The sequence below is a fragment of the Gopherus evgoodei genome, chromosome 1 (assembly GCF_007399415.2).
Source record: "Gopherus evgoodei ecotype Sinaloan lineage chromosome 1, rGopEvg1_v1.p, whole genome shotgun sequence".
Taxonomy (NCBI): domain Eukaryota; kingdom Metazoa; phylum Chordata; order Testudines; family Testudinidae; genus Gopherus; species Gopherus evgoodei.
The window spans coordinates 308,358,789-308,379,527 of NC_044322.1; the positions used below are offsets into that span (position 1 = coordinate 308,358,789).

General features: G+C 38.9%; 1 protein-coding gene across 4 annotated transcripts in view; it reads left to right on the forward strand.

Moving 5' to 3' along the window:
• SLC38A4 (solute carrier family 38 member 4) overlaps positions 1–10,191 on the forward strand; it is a 71,798-nt gene extending 61,607 nt beyond the window's left edge. For all 4 annotated transcript variants that reach the window (XM_030548890.1, XM_030548888.1, XM_030548887.1 and 1 more), the window contains 3 exons: positions 926–1,070; positions 2,324–2,421; positions 6,710–10,191. In XM_030548890.1, coding sequence (XP_030404750.1) covers positions 926–1,070; positions 2,324–2,421; positions 6,710–6,811 — 345 coding nt within the window. In that variant the 3' untranslated portion in view covers positions 6,812–10,191. The remainder of the gene's footprint in view (positions 1–925; positions 1,071–2,323; positions 2,422–6,709) is intronic.
• The last annotated feature ends 10,548 nt before the right edge of the window (positions 10,192–20,739 follow it).

Sequence of the window (20,739 nt, forward strand, 5' to 3'; positions counted from 1 at the left end):
TCTATTATTTTAAACCCACTTATCTCTTCACAACACTTAGACCTGAAACTCTAAAATGCAGATCTCTCAATATTTTTTTAAAATGTAAAGACTCCAAGTTTGACACAAAATCATACTCCTACTAAATTATCCAACTAGTTCAGAATCAGCTATTATTTTAAAAGATGGGAATGATTTGGAGCATATGTTTTTTGAAAGTATATGAACATATACTGTTCTACTCCCACCCTGAGGATCTCTTCACCGCTTTGCAATATTGCAGTGTAACACTATCTGCTGTTGCCAAATGGATTTGCTGTTGACCTTTTACCTACTTATCTCTGCTTGTACAAAAGCAAAGAAACTATGTTCAAAGCCGTGATGAAGTCACAATGAGCAAAGAGAATCTGTTCTCTATAGTCTTATAAATACAGTTTTGACTGTTATCATCTTCATATCTGCTTAATTTTTATTTTGTTATATATTTTAAAATGGAAATAAATTACAGTTTGATCTTGCTACCACTGAAGTAAGTGGTAAAGCTCCCACAGAATTCAGTGGAATCAGGTTCAGGTCTAAAATAACTCATCTGATTATATTTGATACATACATACATACATTTTTCCTCTGCTAGTTAGTATTTGTTATGGGATTCTTTGTATTTTCCTGATACCAGCACCTTTTAGTGGAAGAGATTTTTTTTCTCCCTAATTTTTACACCCTATTTCCTTGTCTTCTACCTGGTAAATATTTGAGCTTCTGTAATAAACTGTGAACTCAAGCCTCAAACTACATCCATATGGTAAAAGAGATTGCATTAAGGGAAGAAAATGAATTGAAATATATTTTTTTGTTTAAAATTTCCCACTGGAAAACTAGCACAGATCTTAAAAGAGCAATGAGTTGCAAAATCCACTATCTTCTGCTTTTATTTTTCCTGTTACAGATCCGCTCATCAGTCATCGCATTGTTGTTTCCCAAAAGGCCATTCAATTGGATAAGGCATTTCCTGATCGCAGCAGTAATTCTTGCATTTACTAACACACTTGTAATTTTTGTGCCTGCTATTAAAGACATCTTTGGATTCATTGGTAAGTTTCATGAATATTTTCAGTTGTTAATCTGTATCAAAACAAAATGCCTTACTTTCATATATAGGAAGTGAATTTTGTCTCATTTACAATGCAGTATCTTCAGTGCACTTATTCCTGATTTTGCACTGGAAGGGTTAAAAGAAAAAAAAGAGCCTGAAAATGACTCATCCAAACTAAATGGTACCAGACTTTAGTTGGCAGCCTGTATAAGTCACAGAGAACAAAAAATGTCAAGAAGCTTCATTTCAAATTTTGAGAGTTAAGAAACTCCACCATCTATAGAACTGGTCAAGATGTATTGAATTTCCAAATTTGGATTAAAAAAAAAAAGAATTAGGAAAAAGATTTCTCTCCCTGACCCCCCACCACACACACACTTGTTTTCTGTCAGTTTCAAAGTGTTGGTTGAGGAGTCAGGAGATCCAAATACTCCTGGAGGAAGTCTCCCCTGCATTTATAGCACTGGTCTCCTTTTCACTGTTTGTTTTTTACCCACTCCTGGTCTGTAAAGAAGGTCTATGTTACTCAGCAGAATTGCCAATATAGTTTATGTCTCTTTTTTATTATATTATTGGTTAGAAAACTTTCTACTCTGAATGAATCTTACTATGCAATGACAATAAATATGAATAATTGTATAGTAAGTTAAACCACAGTGGATAGAACCTTGCCAGGGATGAAAAGAACAGCTTTCCTGTCCAGAGTTTGGGAACTGTTACTCACTGAAATAATCTGAATTGAACTATCTGATGGAATTCATAGCACAAGCCCACAGTTTACTGTAACCTTTTTAAACGAGTATGACTTTTTGTAATTTTCAAAGGCAGAAATATGTAGACTTAGGGAAATACCACAAAACTGCTATATTGTTGATAATTTATTAGGATAAAGAGAATGTCTTTTAGTTGTTCTAAAAAACAAAGGGGGAAAACATGACAGTCCAAAGTGACTGGCCTCTCTTTGATATGCAGCTCGTTTTTGAAGTCAAATAGTTATGGGAAAAAAGCAGATGATGCCTCTCAAAGAAATAATAACATTGCTATACCCTATCCTTTGCTCCCAAAGGGGATACTTTTTTCAGTCTGAAAGGTGAACATGTAAAAAAGTGATGACTAACTGAAAACATGATGTTATAATGAAAACCTTTGCATAACCTGAATTATAGCTGAGCCTGTAGCTAACACTCCAGGTATACTTTCTGTAAAATGCTGCACATATTAACCAGAACTCAATTATGGTTTCTGCTCCAGGTGCATCGGCTGCCACAATGTTGATTTTCATTCTTCCTGCTGCCTTCTATCTACGGCTTGTCAAGAAAGAACCCTTGAGGTCAGCCCAGAAGATTGGGGTGAGTAAAGTAGGGGGAATTACAAGAGGAGTTGTGTTTTTTTTTTATTTTGTTACAATTAGCTCTTGTTTCACATTGATTGTTGCAATTATGAGCCCAAATTGGCTTCATTAGAATTAATAACCAGTATCAGGTCTGTGGGATTTTGCCCTGTATTGTGAGCTGCAACACTAGCTCTTACACAAGGGATGGAGCTGACCAGCAGATGGTTCTAAAGTCCCTCAAAAGAGCAGTGGAATCCTACCGTCCTTGACTAGCATTCAGGACATTAGTGCTCTTGAGAAATGCCAGGCTTGTTTATACAGGGAGGTTAAACCAGATTAAGAAAAATGAATCCGGTTTGAAAATGCTTGTGTACACAAGACACACTTAATTGTAGGTAGGCTTGGAAGGATTAGATCAGAGATGGCCAACCTGAGCCTGAGAAGGAGCCAGAATTTACCAATGTAAATTGCCAAAGAGCCACAGTAATACGACAGCAGCCCCTAAATCAGCTCCCCACCCTCCAGCCACCAGAGCCTCCTGCCCACCAGCAGCCCTACCAATCAGCACCTCCCGCTCACTCCCTATGCCTCCCACCCACTTCAGTCATTTGTTTTGCGTGCGCAGGGGAAGGGGGAAGTGGTGGCATGGGGGCTGAGCAGGGGGGTGAGCAGTGAGCACTCCCTGGCACATTGGACAGTTAGTGTCTTTAGCTCCAGCCCCAGAGTCAGCATCTATGCAAGGAGCCACATATTAATCTCTGAAGAGCCGCATGTGGCTCTGGAGCCACAGGTTGGTCTCCCCTGGATTAGACTCTTAATTGGTAAATGCCAATGAACATCAATTTCACCATACACACACACAAACCACTATACAAAAAATTTCCATCAATAATAACTGAAATTTACAGATAGGCAAAGTCAGAAAAATGTCACGTAAGAACTTATTAGAATTTGATTTAAAGATATTTGCTCTGTATATTTTGACAATTTGTGTTTTAATGGTTATAAAGCTTTAACTTTTTGAATCGCAACATCTACCATCATTAAGTAACTATTGTCTGACACTCTGCCATTGTGTGATTCCCCCATAATTTCCCACAACTGTGAAAATGTAAATGAACAAAAATCAAAAATGCTTAAAAATAAACTGATATAATCCATCAAAATTATATTTAAAAAAATTGAATTCTGCCACGCCTAATTATAACTCACTAAATCCGCATTTATTGCAAACTGTGGAGTTCTCCTTCAAAGTGAACTGAGTTCAATGCAAATCAGATTAGTTCAGTCCATTGTTCACATGCACGCAATGCTGCTATCTCACACTGCTTTGTGGGCAACTATTACTGAGCTGTCTGTTTACCTGTGTGTCCCCGCCTGCTCTGGTGTCAAGTTAATTGGATGTCCTCCTCCCCACCCCCATTTAAAAACTGGATTGGGATCAGAATTTGCCCATTTAATGCTGGATGATAGTACATCAGCACTGCTGCGATATTACTTCAGAAGCCCTACCACATGTCTCAAACAGCCACTTGGAGCTGTGCTGTGCTGTTTGCCATCTGGAGAGACGCACTGGTCAGTGCAGCAAGTTCTTGTGACTAGCCACAGCCACCAGAATAGAGATCTTTTTATGGAGATTTCTAAGCGTATGTCCACAAGGAGTCACTACTGGGGATGCTGACCAGTACAGGATAAAGAGAAAACAGCTCTGGAGAATGTACAAAATATATTAACAAAAGATGAAATCCTATTGAAGTCAAGGGCAAAATTCCCATTGACTTCAATAGGGCTGAGATTTCACCCTTAGGGTATGCCTACACTGCAGGAAAAAGAAAAGATGTAGTCTTAACCTGGGTTAAAATTGCAGTGAAGACATAGCAACTTTCAACTCAGGTTAGCAACCCCAGGCTTCTCTATTGGCTTTACCTTGAGCTGCAAATCCAAGTTAAAAGCCAAGTTGTCTTGTCATCAAGGCTATTTTAATCCGAGTTAAGAACACTTTTTTTTGCAGTGTTTGCATACCCTGTATTATTTTAAAAATAGAGGGCTCATGTATTGCTCCTAATCTGGGCATAGTGCTTCTATTCATATTTTTGAGAGTCTAATGTACAAGCTGAAGGCAAGGTGTAGCTCACAATGTTACCCACATTGCAATGCGAATACCTGCAACATAGTTAGTGAAGAAGCAATGTTTGGCTGCTGGAATCCTGGCTGGGCTGGGGTAGAACTAGCCATTATAAATGAAATTATTTTAGTTTGGCTTTAGATAAGCATCATAAAATTAGAACAGAACAAGATTTATCACTGCAGCATCTGCTCCAGAGTGGCGAATAATCAAGCATGCAAACTTGACTAGATTGTAGGCTGTATATGCATGAGTCTGTCTCTGACCTTTTCTGCTAGAAGAAATGATCAGTGTAGGCATAAGGAGGACTGGTAGGACAGTACATGGGACCCTCCTGTACCAATGCTACTTGTGTTAAAACTGCATCTATCTATTTATAGCATAGTGGAAGTTACCTTTGTAAACTGGAACAGGCACGTATTTGAGAAACATTAAATGGACAATCATTTTGTGATGGGCTAAATGGCAATGTGTGGCTGCATTAACATTTGTTTTAAACCACATGTAAAAGGCATTTATTCATTTCAAACAGTCCCTAATTAACATCTAGACATAGCACACAACTGCCACATACTTTAGAACAAGTGACTGTCTCTCACAGAAGTAGTGAGCAGTGGACTAGGAGGGAGATTATACGTCACAGTTAACAGGGATATTGTAACGCTGATTAATAGAGGTATTTAAGATCCTGCTTGAGGTAGGTTAGTAAACATACAGGAGACATGGCATATATATCCACAGCAGGTATCCACATCATGCTAGGCTCTAGCCAGTGATATCAATGTCTTCTTTTCCCATAGAGAGGGGAGGGATAGCTCAGTGGCTTGAGCATTGGCCTGCTAAACCCAGCATTGTGAGTTTAATCCCTAAGGGGGCCATTTGGGGAACTGGGGGTAAAAATCTGAGGACTGGCCCTGCCTTGAGCAGGGGGTTGGACTAGACAACTTCCTGAGGTCCCTTCTAACCCTAATATTCTAATAACATCTATAATTTCTTTAAACAAGTATCTTTTGGGAAAGTATAGATTGAAAATTAATCAGAAAAGATTTTGATAATATATACAGAAATATAATTATTTGAAATATTTAACATGGAAAAAGTTTAATCTATACATATTAAATAGATAAAAAGAATAAACATTTAAATAACTACATTACTATGTAAGATATATTTTTGCAGATTTTTGGAGCAAAGTTGTGTCTATTCACTGGTGTTTCTCTTTGTGTCTGCAACATTCAGAATTTATCATCCTTCACTTAGATGGAATACAACGTTAATTTTTGTGGCAGGAGTTGGAATGTCCTAAGATTATGCTCATTAAAGGTCCCAATTCAGAATCTGAGAATGTAAGTCCCATTGAAGTCACTGGGACTTAACTACATAATTAAATTTAAGCACGTACATAGTGCTGTCCTGAATAGGGATGGACTGAAGCACATTCATATGTGCTTTCCTGAATCAAGGCATAAGGGCTTACTACCAGAAGCTGTTCTTGCTATCCGACCATGTGTGGCCATTTTTAAAGGTAAAACAAAACCAGAAGATACATAAATCATATTAGTGTTCATACTAATGAAGCAAGTAAATACTAGCAAGTAGTTGTTTAGGGCCCATTCTGCAAAGCCTTGTTCACATATGGTGACATTCACCCCTGTACAGAGGCACTTAAATTGTGAACTGGCTTCATGCTGGCCCTCTATACAGAAGTAACTTTCACCCAGATAGGTTCACTGAGGTCTGATCTACACTGGGGGGGGGGGAATCGATCTAAGATACGCAACTCAGCTACGAGAATAGTGTAGCTGAAGTCAACATATCTTAGATCGACTTAGAATCACTTACTTTGCGTCCTTGCAACGTGGGATCGATGGCCATCATTCCCCCGTCAACTTTGCTTCCACCTCTTGCTGAGCTGGAGTTCAGCAGTCGATGGGAGAGCAATCGGGGATCGATTTATCACATCTATACTACACGTGATAAATCAATCCCCGATAGATCAATCACTACCCGCCGATCCAGAGGATAGTACCTTGAGGAACTATCAAAGATTGCTCATGCAAGTAGAACTTCATAGGTTCAGGCCCCTAGTAGGGGACAGATATAGAATGTGATTTCAGTAGAATTATTCTGTGACTTAACATATTTTCCATATTAATATGATTTTTTCCCCCAACTGCAGGCTCTGATATTTCTCATAGTTGGCATAATCTTTATGGTCGGAAGCATGACTCTAATTGCATTGGACTGGATTTACCACTCTTCAAGTTCCAAACATCACTAACCTGTGCAGCCGTGAAAGTACGTCTCAGACAGGAAATGCTTGGATACCATGCTCCAAAAGACTCTTGACACCTAGATGGGAGTGTTATTCCTAGCTAATAATTGCAAGATTCCAAAGAATGTGACTAGTAATGCCACTAGAACCCTATGGAATACTAAATCATCCTTCTTTCAAGAGATAGTTATTTATACTTTAAACACCTGTGCTGAACATTTCTAGCCGGGTTATACTAAAATGTGTGTTGTGAATTTTTTCCCAAAAGCACAATAAGGGTAATTGTGCATATAGTCTTCAAACATCAATTTTTTCCCCCATTATTTTGATAACTACAGTTCCTAGAGTACTGGAAAACAAAGCAGTGTCCAAAAAATCAGCTGGTGCCTTTTTATAACTGAAATACATGGATATAGCTTAAAAGCAGGGCAGAAGGTAAGAGAAAGGCCCGGAACTACCTAGGTGGTCTGAAATCTAAGTATCACTGTTCTTTCAAGTCAGGAGGATGACAACTTTGACCAACCAGTCAACAAAGCTGAATGTTAAATTTGTTGTTACCTGTACTGTCAGTCATCAGGTGTGTTACAGCTGTTAAACCCTCATTCAAAATAAAGCAAGAAAACATGCCAACATGGGCCCCAGTCCTACAATCAGATCTGAGTGAGCAGACTCTTGCACGGATGTGACTGCCCTATAAGGCAGGGGTCCACCTGCATAGATCCAGTTGCAGAGCCGGGGGCTGTATTTAAATAAGACTTCTACATAGCTATTGTTCTGTTATTATATATATCTGTGCTGGGAGCTGCAGGTGGTTCTGGTGTGGGGTTTGGGGTTTTTTGTAAACAGGTGTGAATCTGGGTCACTGAACAAGTTGTATTCTGTCAATAAACTCGTCTTCCATTATAACTCAGAGATTTAAGGAGACCACAAGGCATGTGAAAGCACACCACTCAGTATTGTTTGATACATTTTTATTTGATGTGTTCAGTGCAGGAAACTGTGATTTACTATATATATATTTATGTATATATTCTTTTTCTCTACCTATCAGAATGTTAATGTATGGTACATTATTTTTGATTTTTTTGTATGTGTAGTTCTTTGTTTTTAGCCACAAACTTTATACTATTTTGAAGAAAACAGATTGGGTTGTTGGGTCTGTAAAAAGTTCATTTTTATGTATCAGTGCTTGACAGATACCAGTGAAAGCCCAAGCTGTTACCTGTGTAACAAGACACTCTAATGTTTACTACAGTATCATAAAAAAATTGCAAGAATTCAGGCCCCTGTTCTAAGAATTGTCAATATATGCTATACAATTCTGTATTTTTGCCCTAGATTACAAAACTAGGTAGTTTCTACTGTTAATATATTTTAGCTTGCATATGTATGCATTAGCATTAAGTCAACATATACAATTAAGCTATATAATTCAATACAAAGGAAAAGGTATTAATTCAAGAGCAAGTTTATCATTCTAGGCAAAAAAAAGAGAAGTTACATATTACATACATGGGTGGTTAGTTAGCACTCACTAGCTTAGGGGCTCTGGCTGTTTACTTAATGACATCTGGGGTAAGTTCTGATCTAATTTAGACCACACGATCTCTCCATTCTTACCAGTGCAAATCAAGTCAGTGGAATCAGATTAGATTGACATAAAATGTGACTGAGTGGAGAATCAGGCCCACTAATTTCAGTGGGATTAGACAAGTTAGGGGACAATTCAGCCAATTGTTTAGATTTGAAAATTAAAAACTATGGTGTATTCAGCCATGTATTAATTAGTAAAGCCATGCAGAGTTATGGTTTGTCTGACTAACGTATTTAGTTTGTTCTAGAATTGACTGTGTCTGTGTGTGCACACACACAGAGCTATTAATGTCTCAAAGAAATGGTCCCAATTGAGTTATATCTTTTTGTGTACTATTTTATTCTTATATAAAAGTACTGTAACCTTGGTATTCTGGAGCACATTTCTATGTATGTATTCATTATTAAGAAAAAAATGCAATATTATTTTGGTTAGGATCTTTAAGGGGATTAATACAAACAAGGGAGTGCATTGCACTGATACAGACCATCTTCAACATCAGTGTCTGATGCTATAATCCTTTCACACATGCAAAATTCCTATTGACCTCAGTCAAAATTATGCATGTAGAAGGACTGCAGCATTGAATTATAATTGTGTTTTGGTTTTGGAGGGACTGCTCATCGACGACTTGGAAATGCATTCAGATATTTGGTAATCATTTAATCTAACTCTCCTGAAATAGAACTGTAGTAAAGATACAACTAGAAAAACTATAGGGAAATAGTGCAATCTGCCGCCTTTTCACTGCATGACAGTATTTGGTTTCACATGAAAAATGAGTGGTTAACTTGAACCTGCCATAACTGTGTTCAGAAACAATTTTCAAATTCATTATAAAATGTCAAACTTTACAGCTACAGCATATTTCCCACTATATGCAGCGTTAGCTGCCACACATATTGCGGGATAAGCATAGCATTATGTACTAATTTATTTACCATCTCTTGGAGATGGCTGAAGTTGAATTTTCTTGTTCATTTTGTAATATTTAGGCCTTGGGAGGATTTTTATGACAAAAATGTATACTGGTGCATAATAAATTAACTTTTCAAAAAGACTGCTGATTTTTTTTAAGTTGGTATGATCTGGTTTGTTTTTTTAAATGAGGCAAAGAGCAAAGCTAGAAGCAGCACTCTCTAGTGGTTAGAGAAGCAGCCTGGAGGTCAGGAAACTTGGGATCTATTCCTAATTCTTCCACTGTGCTACTAGGTGACCTTGGGGAAGTCAATTAACTTTGCTATTTATCAGTTTCCTCCATATGTAAAATAAGGATAATACTTAGTAACTGTTGATAAGTGCTTTGAGATATTTGGATGAAAGGCACCATATAAGTGTACAGTATTATTTTATCAAAATCACAGGCCATGCTTTTCAAAAAAGACTAGTGATTTTGACTAATGATTTTGGGTGTCCAACTGAGACGCCTTAAAGTGGCCTGATTTTGGGTAGCTTAACACTTTCTGAAAATGAGGCTTCTTTCAGGTGTCTCACTTTGGGCACCCCAAATCACTAATCATTTTTTAAAATCTTGGGCATATATTTAACTGAATCTTTGTGCCGCTAATAGTATACAAAAAATATTTATGACTTTATTGGCCTTTGGGATGCACATACAAGGTTGATCATTTATTTACTTTCTCTGCTTAGTTAACCCAATGGATTGTGTGACTGAACACCCAATGCAGTAGCATAACCATGCCGCCTACCGTGACTTGTCCTCTTGTGGAGCGTTTGGAGACTGAAACTAAACAATTTTTCCTTGAACTACCAGCTCAAGCTGTTATCCAATAATAAATAATATTAAAATACCCTTCTCACATTAAAAGTCTCTATTCTTCTTCTTTTATATCAGGCTTTGGGAAAATTCTGCCTTCTACTCTTGTTTGCAGCACTCTGGCTGCTACTGCCCTTTCTTTTCTCTGCATCCCCCATAGAAAATATTACTGCCTTGCCTACTGGATCACTGTGTCATTATACTTTAATATCAGGCTCCGGATATGTGTCACTCAGCTAGAGATGTTGTCTACCTTCACCTCTAAGCCACCTCAGGGAAATTGCTCTGACTGCTGATTTTCCTTCTTGCACATGCTTTATTTATCTCTCTCTCTTAAGTGCTCATGGCGCTCAGAAATAAAAGTCAGACTCTGATTATCCAGATGGAATCAGGAATGCTGAACTTACTCAACTAGACAGATGATCTCATGTGATTAATAACATTGGGTGATATTGCTTCTTTTTGAATAGAATGAAGCTTACGGATCATTTAAATTCCGAGAATCAAGGCTTGAATACAAGTTTTTAAAAGTTAATGGGCTATTCATATTAAATAAAGATTACTCTAGTGGATAGAAATCGGCCAGGTTTGCTTCCTTACCTACAGTATTTCCAGCATGCATTACAAACTCTGATGGTCAGATGGATTTGCACATAGGGGCATCACTAAAACCTTAAAAATTCAGCCCTCTCTTGGGAGATTTATATCTCCACATATATTACAAACCAAAAAGGCAGCAAACAGTGCCACCTCCTTCATAAAATAACTTCTTCACAATCCCCACTTTTGCATCTGTTCATAGATCTGTGCAGTTTCTACACTGCAAAGAGAAGTTAGCACCTAGAAAAGGTTGTGTGGCTATATGCATGTATATTACATGCGTTATGTGTTCGATGATAGAGTCATCCAGGATACTTACTGGGATATCCAAAATATAGTAGCTATTTGGAGTCGATAGCATATGGTAATTTTCTGTTTAAAAACTTTTAAATTCGAGCTGGAGTTTTAAAATGTTATTTGCTGCTAGCCTTTCTTTTTGACACGCATGTTTGTCTGAGGAAGAACATAGCCAAAAATATGTTTCTCCATACAAACTGTTGGAACAGAAGCACCAGATCTTCAGACTCAACCATGACAAATGGCTTTTAACACAGTGCTAGCAAGGAATAGCAGACACAGATCCCTGCTTCCCCAACGTCCTGTAGCTGTGCTACAGTGCATGCTGTAGAGTAAGTTCTCCAATTTAAGCTGTATATGAACGACGCTGGGGCAAATCAATTTGGCAATGAGCAAAAGATTGCTCTTCTCCTAACAATGGCAGGCACAGAAGCCCTCAATGTCCTCAATGCATTCTGTGCAGATGGGTGGGGACAGAGAGTAAAGTTTTGCAGAAATAATGAAAGTTTGAGGAACACTGTGTTGTTCCTAGTGGAAAAAATGTTTTTTATGAGAGCTGTTCAGGGTGAAGGGGAAAGGCTAATAGAATATTAGAACCATTCAGTCATGTATAGGGCCCTACCAAATTCACGGGGTTCACTTTAGTCGATTTTACAGCCAGAGGGTCTTAAAATGGGCCAATATCATGATTTCAGATGTTTACATCTGAAATTTCAAGGTGGTGTAACCGTGAGGATTCTAATCTAAAAAGGGGATTGGGGGGGGGGTCTCAAAACTGCTGTAGGGGTTGCAGGATTGCCATACTCACTTCTGTGCTGCCTACAGGAGTTTCCTGCAGCTGGAGGAGGCTACCAGAGGTGGAGGAGGGTCCGATCTCTGCAGTGCTTCTGGGAGCGCCCCAAACAGTGGCTCCTAGCTTCTAGTCAGGACCAGTGGTGGATTAATGCATGGGGTCTGTGCCCAGGGGCCCTGGACAATTTGAAAAATGGGTGCCCCCGCCCTGGCAGGAGCCATGGGGGAGGGGCGCAAGCAGCAGCCCAGAGCTGCAGCAGGAGCTACAGGCAGCAGAAGCAGCCCCAGCCCAGGTGTCCTATAAGCTGATCTACCTGGGCATTCAGCTAGACACACTAATGGATATATCTTAATTCCCTCAGGATAAGCCTTGAGAGCTACTGGGCTTGATTAGCGGCTGTGTAAAGGCCAAGAAAGTTACATTTAATGAGCTGCAATCTATTATAGGTCATCTTAACTTTGCTTGTCGGGTGGTAGCACTTGGATGGGCATTTTGCACCCTGCTTTCAGACGCCACCACAGGAATATCTAGGCCTCACCATTATATAAAAGTTACTAAAGAAATGAAAAAGGAATTGGGGGTATGGGAACACTCTGAGCCATTTCAGTGGGATTTCCTTGTGGAGGGAGTAATGGACACTTGAATAGACACACTAGTTCACAGACAAAGGCAAAAATCTTATGAACATAAGAACATAAGAACAGCCATACCGGGTCAGACTAAAGGTCCATCTAGCCCAGTATCCTGTCTACCGACAGTGGCCAATGCCAGGTGCCCCAGAGGGAGTGGACCTAACAGGCAATGATCAAGTGATCTCTCTCCTGCCATCCATCTCCATCCTCTGACAAACAGAGGCTAGGGACACCATTCCTTACCCATCCTGGCTAATAGCCATTAATAGACTTAACCACCAGGAATTTATCCAGTTCTCTTTTAAACGCTTTTATAGTCCTAGCCTTCACAACTTCCTCAGGCAAGAAGTTCCACAAGTTGATTGTGTGCTGCATGAAGAAGAACTTCCTTTTATTTGTTTTAAACCTGCTGCCTATTAATTTCATTTGGTGACCCCTAGTTCTTGTTTTATGGGAATAAGTAAATAACTTTTCCTTATCCACTTTCTCCACATCACTCATGATTTTATATACCTCTATCATATCCCCCCTTAGTCTCCTCTTTTCCAAGCTGAAGAGGCCTAGCCTCTTTAATCGCTCCTCATATGGGACCCGTTCCAAACCCCTAATCATTTTAGCTGCCCTTTTCTGAACCTTTTCTAGTGCCAGTATCTTTTTTGAGATGAGGAGATCACATCTGTACGTAGTATTCGAGATGTGGGCCTACCATCAATTTATATAAGGGCAATAATATATTCTCAGTCTTATTCTCTATCCCCTTTTTAATGATTCCTAACATCCTGTTTGCTTTTTTGACTGCCTCTGCACACTGCGTGGACATCTTCAGAGAACTATCCACAATGACTCCAAGATCTTTTTCCTGACTTGTAGCCCCCATCATATTGCATATATAGGTGGGGTTATTTTTTCCAATGTGCATTAGCTTACATTTATCCACATTAAATTTCATTTGCCATTTTGTTGCCCAGTCACTTAATTTTGTGAGATCTTTTTGAAGTTCTTCACAGTCTGCCTTGCTCTTAACTGTCTCGAGCAGTTTAGTATCATCTGCAAACTTTGCCACCTCACTGTTTACCCCTTTCTCCAGATCATTTATGAATAAGTTGAATAGGATTGGTCCTAGGACTGACCCTTGGGGAACACCACTAGTAACCCCTCTCCATTCTGAGAATTTACCATTAATTCCTACCCTTTGTTCCCTGTCTTTTAACCAGTTCTCAATCCATGAAAGGACCTTCCCTTTTAGCCCATGACAACTTAATTTACGTAAGAGCCTTTGGTGAGGGACCTTGTCAAAGGCTTTCTGGAAATCTAAGTACACTACATCCACTGGATCCCCCTTGTCCACATGTTTGTTGACCCCTTCAAAGAACTCTAATAGATTAGTAAGACACGATTTCCCTTTACAGAAACCATGTTGACTATTGCTCAACAGTTTATGTTTTTCTATCTGTCTGTCAATTTTATTCTTAACTATTGTTTCGAATAATTTGCCCTATACTGACGTTAGACTTACTGGTCTGTAATTGCCGGGATCACCTCTAGAGCCCTTTTTAAATATTGGCGTTACATTAGCTAACTTCCAGTCATTGGATACAGAAGCCGATTTAAAGGACAGGTTACAAACCTTAGTTAATAGTTCCTCAACTTCATATTTGAGTTCTTTCAGAACTCTTGGGTGAATGCCTTCTGGTCCCAGTGTCTTGTCAATGTTAAGTTTATCAATTAATTCCAAAATCTCCTCTAGTGACACTTCAATCTGTGACAGTTCCACAGATTTGTCACCTACAAAAGCCGGCTCAGGTTTGGGAATCTCCCTAACATCCTCAGCCATGAAGACTGAAGCAAGGAATCCATTTAGTTTCTCTGCAATGACTTTATCATATTTAAGCGCTCCTTTTGTATCTCGATCATCAAGGGGCCCCACTGGTTGTTTAGCAGGCTTCCTGCTTCTGATGTACTTAAAAAACATTTTGTTATTACCTTTGGAGTTTTTGGCTAGTCCTTCAAATTTCTCTTTGGCTTTTCTTATACATTCTTGCACTTTATTTGGCAGTGTTTATGCTCCTTTCTATTTGCCTCACTAGGATTTGACTTCCACTTTTTAAAAGAAGTCTTTTTATGAAGAAATCAAAAGCATCTGCTCTAGATACATGACAACTTGGCCAGAACAAGTGAAATGAAAGCAGACTTACAAGGCAAAAACAATTCACAAACAGAACCTGTCATTGACCATGAGACTGAAGCATTTGTCACAAATAAGGACTTGTCTCCTAGAGGTTTGCAATAAAGCAGTTTGGGAATACCCTGAAAGACTGATGGAGACACATTTAAAGTTGTGTTAAAGCAACCTGGAGAGCTGGTAATTCAGTTATTTTATTCTATTTGTTAATGTTTGCTGTTATTTTAATTTAATAGCATTTTAATTCAGTAAAGGGATCTTAAACAGGGAAGATATGCTATAGAGTAAGTCGTCCAGGAAGCATACAGATGCCACATTTCCTGTATACGCTTTATGCACTCTTTGGTTTCCTGTGACACTTCCTGCTTGAAGCAGGAAAAAAAAGAAGCCCAGGACAGGGCAGTGGGAGGGTGTAGCTACACAGAATAATAGGAAGTTTTGTTACCTCATTTCTATACGCATTTCCTATTCGTAATAAAGGTTATACATTGACACCAGTCTGCTTGTCAAAAAAAACCAAAACAACAACAACCCTCAGTGGACTCACCTAGTGCAAACATTCCTTCTCCTCATCTTTAAATCATCCCTAATCCTCCACACACAGCACAGAGCGCCACATCTCTGCTACTAGTACTATACACAACTGCAAACTACTCACAATTATTTGGGCCTCTTGCTGGCATGTAGAATACCCATGGATTTGGGCCATAAATAGTTATACACATAAGAAAAATAAGTGGCCCACTGTGATTTGCCACTTACCTAAGGCAAATATTGAGTTTCAATTCAATGAAGAGAAAACAAGTGTGATTAAAGCCATATGAAAAATCCTCTCCCTTTCAAGTTTTCTGGCATCATCGTCTTTCAAATTCTTCCCTGACACTTCATGCAAAAAATTTTCCCAGCTTGTTCTCATCACCAGTGACCACATACACTCCCTCACCTGAAGTTCTGTTCTGTGGTCTATCCTGGCGTGGTGCTTCTTATGGTGTAAATTATTTGGAGCAAAGAAAGTGTCTTACTTTAGAAATTGTAAATTCTGCAGGGCAGAAGATTGATAATGGAAGCTAAAGTCATCAGGGAAAAATCCATGTCTGGTAGGATTAAGGACGAGGAGTTTAAGTATATTAGGAATCAAAGAAATCTTAGCAATGGTATAGGCCCGTTAGTAGATGGAGATGGTAAAAATGTTAATACTGATGCAGAAAAGGCAGAAGTGTTCAATACATATTTCTGTTCCTATTTGGAAGGAAGTAGGATGATGTACTCATAGCATATGAGGATGATGAAGTACTTTCCAGTCCTCTAATAACCAAGGAGGTTGTTAAATAACATCTACTAGGATAAACATTTTAAAATCAGCAGACCCAGATTTCTTGCACCAAAGAGTCCTAAAAGAGCTGACTGAGGAGATCTGTCTCATTGATTATAGAATCATAGAACCATAGAGTTAGAAGGGACAGCAAAGGTCATCTAGTCTAACCCCCTGTCAAGATGCAGGATTTGTTGTGTCTAAACCATCCAAAACAGATAACTATCCAGCCTCTTTTACAAAATGCCCAGTGAGGGAGCTTCATGACTTCCCTAAAAAAGTTTGTTCCGTTGTCCTACTGTTCTCACAGTTAGGAAGTTTTCCTTTGATTTAATATAAATCTGCTATGCTGTAGTTTGAACCCATTGCCTCTTGTCCTTCCTGTGTGGCAAGAGACAACAATTTTTCTCCAACTTTTTTATGGAAGCCTTTCAAGTATTTGAAGACCACTATCATGCCCCTCCCCCCTTAACCTCCTCCTTTCTAAGGTCCTTCAGCCTTTGCTCACATGACTTGCATTCCATCCCTTTGATCATCTTTGTCGCTTGCCTCTGAACCCTGTCCAGTTTCTCTACATCCTTTCTATCAGAGGTGACCAAAATTGGACACAGTACTCCAGCTGAGGCCTAACCAGTGCCAAATAGAGTGGTACTATCACTTCCCAGGATGTGCATTTTATGCCTTTGTTAATGCAGCACAAAATTGCATTTGCAACAGCATCTCATTGTTGACTTATATTGTGGTTGTGACCCAGCACAACTCCAAGATCCTTCTCAGCAGTGCCGCTGCCAAGCCAGTTATCTATTCCCCATTCTGTATTTGTGCATTTGGCTTTTCTTCCCTAAAGGTAGCAACTTATATTTGTCTTTGTTGAATTTCATTTTGTTGTCTATAGCCCAGTTCTCCAATTTATCAAGATCTCTTGCAATTTTAGCTCTATCCTCTATCTCCAGCTTTGTGTCATCTGAAAATCTGATCAATATGCTCTTTAGTCCTATATCCAGGTCATTAATAAAGATGTTCAATAACACAGGACCCCGAACAGATCCGTGTGGAACCCCACTTAAGACCTCCTTCCAATCTGTTATCATTGTTAATAGTCTCTTTGTTTGTGGTTCTTTAACCAATTATGTATCCACTTAATGATAGTTCCACTAAGCCAACATTTCTCCAGCTTACTTATCAGAATGTCATGTGGTACTGTGTCAAAAACCTTGCTAAAGTCTAGGTATATTATGTCCACCCCATTCCCACTATTAACCAAACCAATCACCTTGACAAAGAAGGAAATCAAGTTGATTTAGCATGATTTGTTCTTAGTAAATCCATGCTGCTTGGTAGTGATCAGTCTCCATGTATTTGCAAATTGAATGTTTTATACATTGCTCTAGTAGCTTCCCAGATATCGAGGTCAGGCTGACTGGTCTAAGTTCCCTGGCTCCTCCTTTACCCCCTTTTTAAAGATGGGCACTACATTAGCCCTTCTCTAGTCTTCTGGGACCTCTCCTGTCATCCATGAGTTTGCAATTATTATTGCCAGTGGCTCCAAGATTTCTTCAACTAATTCCTTAAGCACTCTGGGATGAATGGCATCAGACCTCACTGACTTAAATTCATTCAAATTAGTCAGAAGACCTCTGATGTGTTCTTTACTTGTCCTAATCTGTCCCTTTTATTGTCTATGATAACTTTGTTAGTTGTCCTGTCACATTATTTTTTGTGTGAAGACTGAAGCAAAGTAGGCATTGAGCGGCTCTGCCTTTCTATCATCTTCTGTTACCAGCTCACCTTCTCCACTGAGCAGCAGACCCACACCATTCCTGATCTTTCTTAAGATGCTAAGTTTCAATAAATCTTGGAATACTGAGGACATTCTAGAAGACGGCAAGAGTCCAAATGTTCTAAAAGGGCAAGCAGGTAACTAGAGGGAGGTCAGCCTGACATCAATTCCCTGCAAAATATTGGTAAAGCTGATCTAGGATTAAATTGATTAAGAATTTAAGAAATATAATTTATGGAAAATAGGTCTTGTCTAACAAATCCAATTTAATTATTTGATGAGATTACTAATTTGGTTGATAAAGGTAACTGCATGGATGTACTTCAACATTTGTAAGGCTTTTGACTTAGTACAGCACAACATTCTGATTAAAAATTAGCACTATATATGTAACATATGCTCTACTGATGTTGAATTAAGAACTGGCTAACTGACAGATCTCAAGAAGTAGTTGTCAATGAGAAATCATCATCAAATGAAGGTACTGCTAGTGGGGTTCCACAGGGATCAGTACTAGGCCCAGTACTACTCAATAATTTAATTAGTGATCTGGAAATAAATATAAAATCATTACTGATAAAATTGTGGATCACAAAAATTGGCAGAGTGGTAAATAATGAGCAGGACATGACAGTCATACAGAGTGAACTGGATTGCTTGATAAGTTGGGCCCTATAGCATGATGGCTATTTACTGCCTCCTGCATGCTCCTTCGTGACTAAGGTTTCCTCTGTGGCCATCCTGCCTCTTTCTCCCCTTCATCTGGGCCTCTTCAACAACTCTCAGGCTCCTTCTAAGATCAATCCTTTAATTCCACCAGTTTTCCTCAGGCTGGCAACAGTTTGTCACAAAAACAGAACTCAAAATCAAAAACATACAGAGTTTTTCATTTTATCTTCACTTCTTTAACTTACAGGCTTTATCTGGGTAGGGCTCTGCAGGAGCCAAACTTAATCCCCATAGCTACTCCTTCTGCCACTGAACTTCCTGCCTCTGGCAGTCTCAGCTCCTCTCTCAACAACCCCCTTCCCGGAAACTTCCTGCAGCCTTTTCTATTGGAATCCCTGATTCCTCTCAGGTGGTGATCATCTAGTAATCAAGCTTGGCTTAACCCCAAGCAGGCTCCACTGTTACAGGCCCATTCAAACAATATGTGTTTTAATACAGCCAACTACTAAGTCAGACATCTAGGAAGAAGGAATGCAAGAATACAAAATAGGGGACTGCATCCTGGAGAACAGTGGCTCTGAAAAAACAGTGACTCACTCATTGGTGAGATGAATACTGCATACATTTTTTAAAGGATGTTGAAAAATTAGAGAGGGTGAAAAAAGAGCCACAAAATTATTAAAGGTCTGGAGAATATGCCTTTCAGAGAGAGAGACACTTAAAGAGCTCAAGCTGTTCAGTTTATCAAATAGAAGATTGACAGGTGATTGAATTGCACTAGACAAGTGCCTTCATCGGGACAAAATACTGGATAGTAAAAGGCTTTGTGCAATAAATCTCATGGTTCTAGTTTTCTCTGTGTTGATTTTCAACCCTACTAATTATGCCTAGGCTTGGAGAACATTTGTTTTGGCTTGCACACCTCTATGGGTTATAGCAAGTAGATGTCATCTGTAAAGTTAAGGTCTTCTAACTTGTATGATCCTTGGTTGTGCTGTGGTCTCTCTCTTCACCCAATCCATTACCAGTAAAAAGATCATGGGTGACATACGACATCCTGATGCCAATAGTAGCCTCGAATGTCTAAGTCAGTTCACTGTTACGTATTACTTAGCATGTCATTTTCAAAGAAGCTCTGAATGATGTTCACAATTTCTGAGAGATTCCACAGTGGTGTAGCAACTTCCATAAAACTGTTGTATCCACTGTATCAAAAGCTTTTGGAAAAATCTATAAAATTCATGGAAAGTAGTGACTGCCATTCAATCAACAGTTTTATGCTGATATGTAGTATTACTCTTTGATCTGTACATGATTTCTCCTGTCTGAACCTTGCCTGTTCTTGTTGCAACCTTGAATCTACTGCTTTCTTTATTCTATAGAAAATAATACCTGTAAATACCTTACTTGGGATAGACAGCATCCAGTTTTTGCACTGACTGAGGTCTCCTTTATTTCTCAGCTTCATTATGACCTTTTTCTACTTATTTGGTATTATTTCTTCGTCCCATATATTTTGATATCAGAATGTCTACTGTGTTCTTCAAGTCTGCCTTAAGAATCTCCATTGGGATGTTATCCAGACCTGGTGCCTTTCCATTTTTTAACCAATTGACTGCCCATTCTACTTCTACTCTGGCGATAGGACCTATTTTCAGATCCAGATTTTTCCCCTCTCTCTGGGGGATTGGCTACTGGCTCACCATTCAGTAGTTGATTAAAATACTGCCTCCATCTATTTAATGTTTCAGATGTCTTCCTTGTTAAGTTGCCCTCGTTGTCTTGAACCGATTGGTTGATATTGTTTTTCCCCCTGACAACTGTCTAATAATGTTGTACAGTATCTTCATGTCATTTTGTGCTGCCACAGTTTGTGCATCTATTGCCATTTCGTCTATTAAATCTTATTGCATTCCTAGCACTTCTTTTGGCTTCTTTGTTCTTTATAGTATATTCCTCCTGGAGTTGCTTTATCTGTGTTCTTACTTGATTTAGTTTCAATTAATTTTGCATCTCTACTTTCTGCCATGTATTCTCAGATCATCGTTTGTTGTAGTGTTTCTTCCTGAATCCCACCACTTCACAAGTTTCATTTTCCTGTTTCTATTTGCCTTCTACTGTTCCATCATCTTCAAGGACCTAGTATCTATTTGCTAAAGCAATTCTGGACTTTTATTGCATTGTCATCTGTTTTAGCTTGCAGATGTTATAACATGGGCATCTCTGTGGTTCAGATTTCTTTTCTGTTCTTATTCTTATTCTCACTTTAGCTACCACTAATATGTGGTCTGTTCCCAC